Consider the following 12,168-nt stretch of genomic DNA (forward strand, 5'->3'; position numbering starts at 1 on the left):
ATATAATGATTTAGTACAAATCTCATAATTGTTTTAATTTGTTTAATGTGCGCTTTTAGGTGTGGATGATAATCTGGCGAGGGAAATTGGCAGTACTAGCCAAACACTACATATATTTGAGCCTATCTTCCGGTCATTACAGAGGAGTCCTCAGAAGGTGCATTAATGCACTTTTTTGATTTGATATTTATGTATAGTATATTAAACAACAAACTTTTTATTTTTAGATATTCAAGTTACTCCGGATTCGTGTAAGTCAGGTGGCGAGGCGACCACGTCGAGAGGTTATTACAGTAACTTTGTCTATTCATATTTGCATTAAAGTTGTTATTATTTTAATTTGTTGAATATACGCTGTTAGGTATGGCTGATAATTTGGGTAGGGAAATTGGCAATAGTAGCCAAACCCAACAGATATTTGAGCCTAACCTTCAAGACATTCTAGAGGAGTCCGCATGAGGTGAGGTAATGCACATTTTTTATATTTATATTTTTGTATAGTATATTAAACAATATACTTTATGTTTTTAGATATTCAAGTGACTCCAGATGCGCGTATGTCAGGAGGCGAGGCGACCACGTCGAGAGTTTATTAAACTATACCTTGTTTATTGTTCATATTTGCATTAAAGTTGTTACAACTGATCATTTTATATATGCCGGTGTGAGGTCACTTGCGGAGACCGTGACACTGAAGGTAAACAACTCGCTTGCGCGAGTTAGGGCCTCGATGCTCGACCGTTCGCCCAGTAGGATTCGAGGTTTTTACGCCGAATATGAGAAGTCGTTCTACGGGCCCATGGCTATCGCAAACTCGCGTGTCACTTTCTTTGTAAGCTTTTAAATAAATTTGTTATAAAGTTTAAATTTGTAGAGAACTTCTTTTAAAACATTGAAAACATTTTGTTATATTGAATTCAGCACATCGGCGAAGCTCTCCGTGGATTGTTTGAGATGCAGATCCGACATCCTGAAGTGATGTCGGCAGACGATTCATTGATGGACAGACATTTCTATGGTGCGATCTCAGTTTTGGCCGAAGCTAAAGATATCGATTTCAACATAAATCTGGCACCGATTGTGAGCAAAGTCAAAGTTAGTGATCCAGAATGGCCGTGTATTTCGTGGGAAAAGGCACGAAGAATTCTCATCCCTGTCTACACAGATCGGCGCTGGTTTTTGCTAAAACTCGTGACAGAGGTGAATAAGTGCATTATATATGACTTGCAGCGAAGGCACGATCCCAAATTCAAAGATCTGAATGAAGAAATAGAGCCTATACTTATAAACGCTGCTCGTTTGCTATCCATTGTTGGGAACAACCCACACCCCGAGAGGCCATGGAATATAAAACTATGTGATGAATTCCGTGCCAAGATTATACAGTACGTTGTCAAGTTTCTATTTAAAATATAATAACTTCATTATTCATTTTTTTAATATTACAATAAATATTAACTTCTCATTTTTTTCTTTTTTCACAGTGAAGATTCGGGAGCATTTGTATTAGCTGTTGCTGGATACTCTTTGTCTAAGAAGAGCGCGTAAGTATTACTAACTTTAGATGATAGATTAGTATCTGAGTTTAGATATTTTTTAGCTTGTAATATTTTCCTTAATGATTGGTGATTATTGTGATGTATTGGACAATTTTATGTCATTATTGGAACATCGTTTCTTATGTAATTATTTGGTCGACTAGTAGACTTTTTTTTTTGTCGACCACTCTCGGTTTTGGTCGACTAGTAGACTTTTTTGGATGGTCGACCATTACCTTTTATGGTTGGTCGACCATTACCTTCTATGTCATTGTTGGTCGACCATTACCTTTTAGCTTGTAAATTTATGTCATTGTTGGTCTACCATTACCTTTTATAGTCGACCATTATATTTTGTTGGTCCACCACCACTGTCCTTTTGGTCGACCATTTTGGGGTTTTAGGGGTTAAGGGTTTAAAGGTTTAGGGTTTAGGGTTTTAAGGGTTTAGAACCGTAAATTAATAATTCATCATATAAAAAACATATGAATCGTGGAATCACAATCCAACTATTATGTTATATTTAAAAAAAAAATTATAATTTCAAGATTATGTTATATATTTTAATTTCCATATGAATCACTTCGTCAAAATCTCAGTATTTTGTTACATTATAAAAAACATGATTATGTTATATGTTTTAAGTTAAATGTGAATCGTGGAATCAAAATCGAACTATTATGTTTTATTTTAAAAAAATTTCATAATTTCAAGATTATGTTATATATTTTTATTTACATATGAATCACTTCGTCAAAAACTCAGTATTTTGTTACATTATAAAAAACATGATTATGTTATATGTTTTAAGTTAAATGTGAATCGTGGAATCACAATCGAACTATTATGTTATATTTTAAAAAAAAAATATTCATAATTTCAAGATTATGTTATATATTTTAATTTACATATGAATCACTTCGTCAAAATCTCAGTATTTTGTCACATTATAAAAAACATAATTATGCTATATGTTTTAAGTTAAATGTGAATCGTGGAATCACAATCAAACTATTATGTTATATTTAAAAAAAATCATAATTTCAAGATTATGTTATATATTTTAATTTACATATGAATCACTTCATCAAAAACTCAGTATTTTGTTACATTATAAAAAACATGATTATGTTGTATGTTTTAAGTTAAATGTGAATCGTGGAATCACAATCAAACTATTATGTTATATTTTTTAAAAAAAATATTCATAATTTCAAGATTATGTTATATATTTTAATTTACATATGATTCACTTCGTCAAAATCTCAGTATTTTGTTACATTATAAAAAACATTATTATGTTATATGTTTTAAGTTAAATGGGAATCGTGGAATCACACTCGAACTATTATGTTATATTTTGAAAAAAAAAATTCATAATTTCAAGATTATGTTATATATTTTAATTTACATATGAATCACTCGTCAAAAACTCAGTAGTTTGTTACATTATAAAAAACATGATTATGTTATATGTTTTAAGTTAAATGTGAATCGTGGAATCACAATCCAACTATTATGTTATATTTTTTAAAAAAATCATAATTTCAAGATTATGTTATATATTTCAATTTACATATGAATCACTTCGTCAAAATCTCAGTATTTTGTTACATTAAAAAAAAAAACAGGATTATGTTAGTGGAATGACAATCGAACTATTATGTTATATATTTAATAATGGAGATGTGTCACGATATGCCAACAAAAAATATGAATCGACATTGCATTACCTTACATGTTTTAATTTATATATGAAAACGGAATCATACTCTCACAACTATCTTAATTTCACAATTATGTTACATATTTTCGACAATTATTAGTATCTATTTAAAAAAAACAAAACTAATGTCGACGTTCAAGCTCATGGTCGACCATCAGGATGGTTGACCATGAGCTTGATGGTCGACCAAAGAAAAATAGTGGTCGACCATCAAACTAATGATCGACCATGAGTTTGAACGTCGGCCAAAATAAACTTATGGTCTACCAATCAAGCTAATGATCGACCATTAGGCTCATGATCGAACAAAAAAAAAACTTTGGTCGACCCTCAAGCTATCTCTTGCTGAAATCACCGATCGAAGGAATTCTGTTTTGTTTTCTTCTGCCAACTCTCTTCTCTAACAAAGGAGGCAACACCAATGGAAAATTAATGTTGTGTGGCCATTCATTTTCTTCCGGAACATGATACACAGTCTCTGAGTAAGCCATGCACCATTACATTGTAGAATAGTACTCTGAACACATATCATATAAATCAATCTTCGCTAACCAACTAGCTGCGATGGCATGAGCACATGGGATTCTATCAATATCAAAAACTCGACATGTGCATCTTTTTGATTCGAGTCCATTATGGCCGAATGTCCACGACTCCTAACATCAAACTCCAGACGTCCTAATTCAAAAACTTGTATTCCTTGGGCATCTGTGAACCTACTACGAAGAATCCCCTCGATCGTAGGGGTCAAGTTAGCGTTACTTGCAATTGATGCGTGGCGATATCGGGCAAACCAAGATGAGGCCAGTTTCTGCAAAGAATCTAAGAGTGCAATGATTGGCAGCTTCCTTTCTTCAAGTAGTCTAGCATTGATCGACTCAACCCTGTTTGTCGTCATAATATTGTAACGGGTCTTTGGACAATACGCTCGAGTCCATCTATCAAGTGAGTCTCTCTCGTCCAAATATTGCGCTGCCTCAGGATATCTATTTCTAAAATCATTGTATGCAATATCAAACTCGAAATTTTTATAAATTTTAGCAATGTGCAAAAACATTTCGGTTGCACCCTTATTTTTGCATCTAGCCTTCAGGTTTTGGGATAAATGCCACGTACAATGACCATGATGCGCATTTCTATAGACAGTAGAAACCGCATTAATGATCCCCTGATGCCTGTCAGAAATTATCACCAATTCATCCTCGTCAGGTACTACTTCTAACAACTTCATTAAAAACCAACTCCACGAAGAAGTACACTCGACATCTACGATTCCCCACGCCAAAGGATATTGGTGATAATTTCCATCTTGTGCCGATGCCACAAGTAAAACACCATTATACTTGTCCTTCAACCACGTACCATCAATTGATACAACTTTCGCATACTTCGATATCCTCTAACGCATGCACCAAAAGCAAGAAACATATACTTGAATTGATTTTCCTCGTCGACAAATATGTCTGTTATGCTTTCTCGATTCATCTGCTCAACCATGTGCAAATAACAACTCAATTTAGTAAAACTCTGCGTAGGATCACCTTTCAACATATTGTCTGCTAGTTCTTTCCCTTTCCAAGCCTTGTAGTATGATATATCAGCATTCATACTATTGTGCATCATCGCCATCACCGCTTTTGGTACCATTGGCACTGGATGACCTTGGAAATTATCCACTAACATATCACGAACAACAGCAGAACTCGCTCCACGGATTCTCTTTCGTCTCCCAGTCAAACCACATGTATGTGTATTGCAATATGTTCTAATGGAGAATGCACGTGAATCATTCTTAATCAAAGAGGTCCAGATTCTCCACTTACAATCAGACACTACATATTTTACGGCGTACACCTTTTGACTACTTTTAACCGTCTCAAATTCAAAGCAAGCTTCCAAACTTATTCTAATTAGCTCTTTTTTCACTGCTTCTCAGTTTGGAAACTCTTGACCAACAAACAAGTTTGAACCATCCGTGAATGAAAATGTGTCATTATCAATATCCACATCCGCATCCAAATTTGCGTCATTTCTCTGAACCAAATTTGCCTCAACCTCAATTGCGTCATTACGTGCTTCGTCATATAACTCGTCTGTGTTACTACGATCCACATGCATGGAATCCACATTATGCGCTTCGTCGAAAAAACCACTGCTATTATTACGATCCACAAAACAATATTCAAGTGAAAATAATCATCAAAATGACTCTGTTCGTTAATATTGCAATTGTTTTCAATAATACCATATCCGTGCACATTATCAAAAGAAGCAACACATTCAATTTCAACTTGAAGCACTTGCCTACTTCTCGGACAACCAAGATACAAATATGCTTTAAAATCATGGTCATTCTCTATATAAATTGGTTGAATGTTGCACGGCAATTCTAGAAGATAACTCAACCTCAAGTTGGCAGTGTCTTTTACTTTCCCAGCTCTATATAGTTCACTTTTTAAATTTTCAAAATAACAATATCATCATCCACTGGAATAGCAATAAACTTTGCATTGGCCCCTGGATTCCATTTATAAACCAGCCCCTCTGTCACTTCACATTTCCCATCAAAATGAACAACAATAACGGTTGGCATATCTACAAAGTGCACAAACAAATATGATAATTATAATGAGCAAAATGATTTAATAACAAAAAAAAAATTACGCACATGGTCGACCAAAAATTAGTTGGTCGACCAAGAAATTATGTCGGGTCGACCAAGATGATCACGGTCGACCCGGCAAACACAACAACTTGGTCGACCATGAAAAAATTTTCTTTGGTCGACCAGGAAGCTTATTGATCGACCAACTTAATTTGGTTTGGAAAATATTATTCATTTTAATTTTGGTCAATTTTGGTCGACGAAAACAGCAATGAGCGACACAAATTATTCATCTTAATTTTGGTCGATAGCTGCATGAAATGAAGAAAACAATGAACTGGTTCAAAGAAAATGGAGCAAACTTACTGTATTTTTCAAATAGAGACGAATTGGTCTTCAAATACTGAAGAATGAGGGCAACATATGCGGGAGTAGATTTAGATCTGGATCTGAGGAATGAGCGCAACAATGCCTGAGCAACAACAGTGTCAATTTCGATTTAATGTATCGCGGAAGAGGTAGATGGGGTAGATGAGTTCTTTAAATTTGGGAAAAGCTGATAATTGGGAAAAATGTGCGTCGAATGAGAAGAAAGAGAAGACAACAATTAATTTAAAAAGTTAGAAAGTTAATTAAGGTTTAATTTACTAATCAAAAGTCAACTTCTTCTTTTTTTTTAAAAAAAGTCAGACTCCTTGTTTTTTAAATCATTCATGTCTTAATCCTATTTTTAATTGGCCCGTGTTTCTTCCATTCGAACTACTCAGTCCCTACAGCGTTTGACTCCATTTTCTGCCCGCTAAATCTAGTTTCGTACTTTACTGGTACGCTTAAGCTCCGTTTGGTACGTGTGACATTAGGATAAGTAATGATTAATAATTATAGTAATTAAAAAATGAGATATATATATTAATAATATGATATGATAAATAAAATGGTGTTTGATATGATTTTAAAATGAGGGATTAATTTTGTAAATTTTATTGTAATGATCAAAATGACCCAAATACTAATAAAATATATATATTCTTAAAATAATTGGATAGATAGTTAAATATTTATAATTATAATTTACATTTATTAAAATTAATTTAAATATATTTATTAGAAATAAATTTGTATGCATTTATTTCTAATAATTAAAATAGCATATTTTAAATGTTAATGTTAAATAAAATTTTAGTAATAATTACAATAGTTTTGTTTTTCTTAAAATAATTATAAATATTTTTAAAATAATTTGATAGATAATTAAATATTTATAATTAATAATTAAAATAATAATAATATTTTGAATATTAATTTTAATGTTAAATAAAGTTTAGTGATATTATAATATTATTATTTTTAAATAATTATGAATATTCTTAAAATAAATAAATAGATAATTAAATATTTATAATTATAATTTATGTTTATTAAAATAATTTAAATATATTTATTAGAAATATATTTGAAAATATTACTGTAATCATTAAACACAGTAAATCAGAATTTAATAAATATTTATTTTCATAAGAGATAATAGGATAAAAATGTATTTCTGGTGTGTTGATGACTTATCCCACTTAATTTGTTAGATTAATAATCAAATAATTAATCATAAAATTAGGTCTTAAATTGAGTCAAAATGATTATTAATATATCTTAAAATTTTAACCGAACATTAGATAAGTATGTGATTAATCATCTATCCTTATTTAATCACATCAATCAAACACACCAGAGTTTTAAAGTTTGCATTTTTGAATCCGAAAAGTGTCCACGAGAGAGAGGAGAGTGCGTTTGATGATACTCGAGGCTCGAATCTCACGCTCTTATTTTGTAAAAGAAGAGATTTCGTTGACGAATTTGAACGGACATAGCATACATACATAATGAAATAGTACCAAGTACGGGGTACAATTGTTTAAAAAGTAATAATAAGAAGAAAATATCTGAATATGGAATTAATTCTTTATTAAAATGTATAAACTATACACAATATTACGAGTTTTAATATGATTTTAAATACATATATTATCTGTGAGATTCCGAAATTGTTATAAAATACTAACATAAAAAAATTCTCCATTATTCATACTTATTTTCAATAAAATGTGTACTTAACAGTTGAATATACGATGAATTACTAGTAATTGAATTTTTCAATAATCTTGAAGAGTAACAAATGAGTAACCTTTTAATTTTGTATATTATATCATGTCAAACAATGAAATAATAGATAAGAAAAGATTATAATAAATTTGGGCTCCGATAACCCTTTTTTTCCTTGTCAAAGGTTCAAAAAAATTTAAATGACTATGATATCTCAGGAATGAACCCATCAAGATCAGGTAACCCATCAAGATCTCCCAAACTCCCGGCCCATCTCTAGGGCCCACAGGTTAAGGGCCCATGAGCAGCCTAGGTATTCTCCTATAAATACCAGGTTTGAGTATTCAGTTAATTCATTAACTATATTGTTTTCAGTAACACCCTTAGCTGCTCCCCCCATATATCCTCAGTCACTAAATTGAGCGTCGGAGGGGCTACGCCACGACACTCTCCTGGCCCCCTGTTAACGGTATTTTTCGTGATTTCAGGCTCGGGACAATTTCAAAACCCTGCGTCTTTACTAGTGACACTTGTTGGAAGCGGACCCCAAATTTCCCGTTAGTATCACTTGGCACTGTCTGTGGGAAACTTTGAGTTGAGACATAGAGATGGTAGGGAAAAGAGGGAGTGTAAGAGCCATCTCAGCATCATCGCGTCCTCGGAAGGAACCCGAACCATCTCATGCTGAGGCAAGACAGGAACAACCGCATCTTGAGACGAACAACCTCGTCAAGAGACAAGAACTGAACAGCCCATTCACGAGACGCGGGTCGAGCAAACCCGTCCCAATGAGAATGTGGGGAACTTGACCCTGGAACAGCTGGGCCAATTTATCACCCGAACTGTGGATGAGGCCCTGAAAAAGAATCAAGAATCTATCTTTGTAAAGGAACAGGCGCCCGACAGGAGCGTGAAGAAAATGTTGAAGTCCACCAGAGCAGGGTTGAAATGACGCAACCCCCTCAAAGTGGAGAGATTAGTGAGATGGGGGAGATGTGGAAGGAGATACGGAGATTGAGGGAGCAGGTAGGAAGCAAGGCGCCAGTACCCAAGAGAAGAAGCCCTTTTTCATTATCCATCTTGGAAGAAGGGCTTCCCCCAAATTTCCGACAATCGAGCGTTGGAGAATATGACAGATATACAGACCCCGAAGAACACTTGGGGAGATTTGAGAATGCGGCTCTGTTGCACCAAAATTCAGATGGGGTCAGGTGTAGGGTATTTTTGGGCACGTTGGTGAGGTCAGCCCAGCAATGGTTTAATACCCTGCAGCCCAACTCCATACAGTCTTTTGAGGATTTTGCTACAGCTTTCTTGCACAGATTTGCCAGGAGCAAGAGGCAACAGAAGAATTATTTGAGAATTTTTGTGATGAAACAACAAGAGGCTGAAACTTTGCGAGAATTTTTCCGGCTTTTCAACAATGTAGCGCTGGAAATACCAGAGGCCATTCCTGACATCATGATAAGTGCCTTTACCTAGGGGCTTAGAGGAGAAGAGTACTTTAAATCATTAGTGAAGAAACCTCCATCAAGTTATGATGATTTGTTATCTCGGGTGGAAATATATGTAAACTTGGAAGATGTCCAATGGTACAAAAGGATGGAAAACCGACCCGGAGGGAGTAGGGTGGAGGGAGCCGAGAGAGGAGGTAAGAAGAGAGGTGCAGGTGATAGGGAGGAAGACAGAACCAGAAATAGAGGACAATTCTCTTCATATGTTCCTTTGAATATGAGTCGGGATAAGGTGATGGAGGTGAGGGAGTCAGGGAAGAGGGATGAGAAGTCGCAGAGGGTTGAGAGCAGTGCTCGACCTCCGCCGCGGGGTAGACAAGAAGGATCCTCGTCCATGAGTGAACTGAGATCTCGCCCATCTTCTAGGCGGGGTCGAGGCCCACCGTGGATACATCAGAGGATCGAGGAGCCGAGGAGAGAAGGTCGAGGTCAGGATGTCCATCGGGATCCCGCGGAACCGAGAAGGGGAACGAATGAGGATAACCACCCTACGAGAGGAATGATTCATATGATCTCGGGGGTGCTACTGATGGGGATTCCGGGCTAGCGCGAAAGGCACATGGCAGGAGGTTGGAGAATTTTGAAATATCTAAGGGTGGAGACTTACCCTAGGATCCTGTCATCAGTTTTGGACCATATGACCTCCGAGGCATTGTGGCTCCTCATAACGATGCCTTGGTATTAACGACCACTGTTGCCAATTACGATGTGGCACGAATCTTTATTGATAATGGAAGCTCTGTTATTATCCTGTTCAAGAGAACTCTTGATCAGATGAAGGTGGAGGGATTTGATTTCGAGCCAATCTCTACTCCTCTATATGGAATTGCAGGACATGTCATCCCGTCGCTTGGTCAGTTTGTCCTTCCTCTATCTTTGAGACATGAGCCTCGGCGGGTAACAAAGATGACAACATTTACTGTGGTGGACACCCCATCTGCTTACAATGGAATTCTGGGGCGACCAGCCTTAAAGGATTTCAGAGCTGTAGCATCCACGTATCATCAGAAGTTGAAGTTTCCTGTAGGAAAGGAGTTTGGAGTCTTATGCGGTGACCAGAGGGTCGAGCGTCGGTGTTATGAGGGGATAGTGAAAGAAGAGGGGAAGAGGGCGCGTGTAGAGGTCAATATGATTAGAAGAAGGGCGAAGCGGGTTGCCCGTGGCAGTGAAGGAGGTTCATGAGGTGATAGATAGGAAGCTGGAAATCGTGACATTGGGGCCCAACAAGAAGACGATAAGAATAGCCCCCGACCTTGACCCAGAGGTCAGGGATGAAATCATTACTTGTTTACAGGCTAATCTCAGCGAATTCGCTTGGTTAGCTCAAGAGCTCACAGGGACGAGCCCAGATGTAACAGAACACCCATTAAAAATCTTACCAAATTCTCGTCCCGTGAAGCAGAAGAAAAGACAATTCGGGCCCGAGAAAGATATAGTTATAAAGAAAGAGGTGGGGGAGTTGCTCAATGCTGGGCACATTCGAGAGGTGCAGTTTCCTACTTGGCTCTCGAATGTCGTTCTTGTTCCGAAGAGTTCATGGAAATGAAGGATGTGTGTGGACTTCAGAGACCTTAACAAGGCATGTCCTAAAGATTGTTATCCTTTGCCCCGGATAGATCGGTTGGTGGACTCCGCAGCAGGGCATCAATATCTGTTCATGCTGGACGCTTATCAGGGACACCATCAAATTCCCTTGGCTGTGGAGGACCAAGATAAAGTGAGTTTCATCACCTCTGAAGGAACTTTCTGCTACGTGGTCATGCCCTTCGGACTCAAAAATGCCGGAGCCACGTATCAATGATTGATGGATAGAGTCTTTTCTAAACAGGTGGGAAGGAACGTCGAAGTGTATGTGGACGACATCATGGTAAAGTCTAAGGATTCAACCCAGCTAGTACCTGACTTAGTGGAGACCTTTTCCACCCTCAGGTCTTATGGGCTGAAGTTGAATCCTCAGAAGTGTATCTTTGGGGTGAAAAGTGGGAAGTTTTTGGGTTATATGGTGACAGAGAGGGGGATTGAGGCTAACCCCAAGAAAGTTGAAACTATCCAAGATATGGTCTCTCCCCGGGGACCCAAAGATGTTCAGCTGTTGACAGGGAGGATTGCTGCATTGGCACGTTTTATCTCGAGGTCCGCCTACAGAAGTTTACCATTCTTCCGGACTTTGAGAAAGGCAAAAAAAATTGAATGGGATCCAGCCTGCGAGAAAGCGTTTGAAGAGTTGAAAAAATACCTTGCTGAGCTGCCTGTCCTGGCCAAACCGTATGCAGGTGAGCCTTTGTTGGTATATTTATCTGCCACCGAGGGAGCTGTGAGTTCGGTCCTTGTCAAGTGGGAGGGATCAACTCAACAGCCAGTCTATTATGTTTCACATGCACTCAAGGGGGCAGAGATCAGATATTCAGGGTTGGAAAAATTGGCTTTGGCTTTAGTGATGACAGCGAGGCGCTTGAGATCCTACTTCCTATCTCATCCAATTGTGTTGCTAACTAACAGTCCATTGGGCAGAATCCTCACTCATTCCAATATGTCTGGCCGTTTGGTAAAATGGACTACTGAGCTGGGAGAGTATGACATCCAGTATGAACCAAGAACAGCTATCAAAGCACAAGCCTTAGCCGATTTTCTGGCTGAAACTGTGCATCAGGAGAACGAAGACCCTTGGAAGGTGTATGTGGATGGTTC

The 12,168-nt window shown here is 36.9% G+C and overlaps 2 protein-coding genes across 2 annotated transcripts; one reads left to right on the forward strand and one right to left on the reverse strand.

Moving 5' to 3' along the window:
* Positions 1-54: 54 nt before the first annotated feature.
* LOC140820628 (uncharacterized) lies at positions 55-1,663 on the forward strand. The gene is made up of 6 exons (XM_073180930.1): positions 55-157; positions 228-284; positions 362-460; positions 532-832; positions 922-1,385; positions 1,485-1,663. The coding sequence occupies exons 3-6, from the start codon at positions 456-458 to the stop codon at positions 1,546-1,548; spliced, it is 834 nt and encodes a 277-aa protein (XP_073037031.1). The 5' UTR covers positions 55-157; positions 228-284; positions 362-455; the 3' UTR covers positions 1,549-1,663.
* Positions 1,664-3,811: 2,148 nt separating this feature from the next.
* Positions 3,812-5,382, reverse strand: LOC140820605 (uncharacterized). The gene is made up of 3 exons (XM_073180911.1): positions 5,225-5,382; positions 4,669-5,029; positions 3,812-4,612 (listed from the first exon to the last, which is right to left on the reverse strand). The coding sequence occupies exons 1-3, from the start codon at positions 5,380-5,382 to the stop codon at positions 3,812-3,814; spliced, it is 1,320 nt and encodes a 439-aa protein (XP_073037012.1).
* Between the last annotated feature and the right edge of the window lie 6,786 nt (positions 5,383-12,168).

This window comes from Primulina eburnea, unplaced genomic scaffold (assembly GCF_022965805.1).
Source record: "Primulina eburnea isolate SZY01 unplaced genomic scaffold, ASM2296580v1 ctg128_ERROPOS2300000, whole genome shotgun sequence".
NCBI lineage: Eukaryota > Viridiplantae > Streptophyta > Magnoliopsida > Lamiales > Gesneriaceae > Primulina > Primulina eburnea.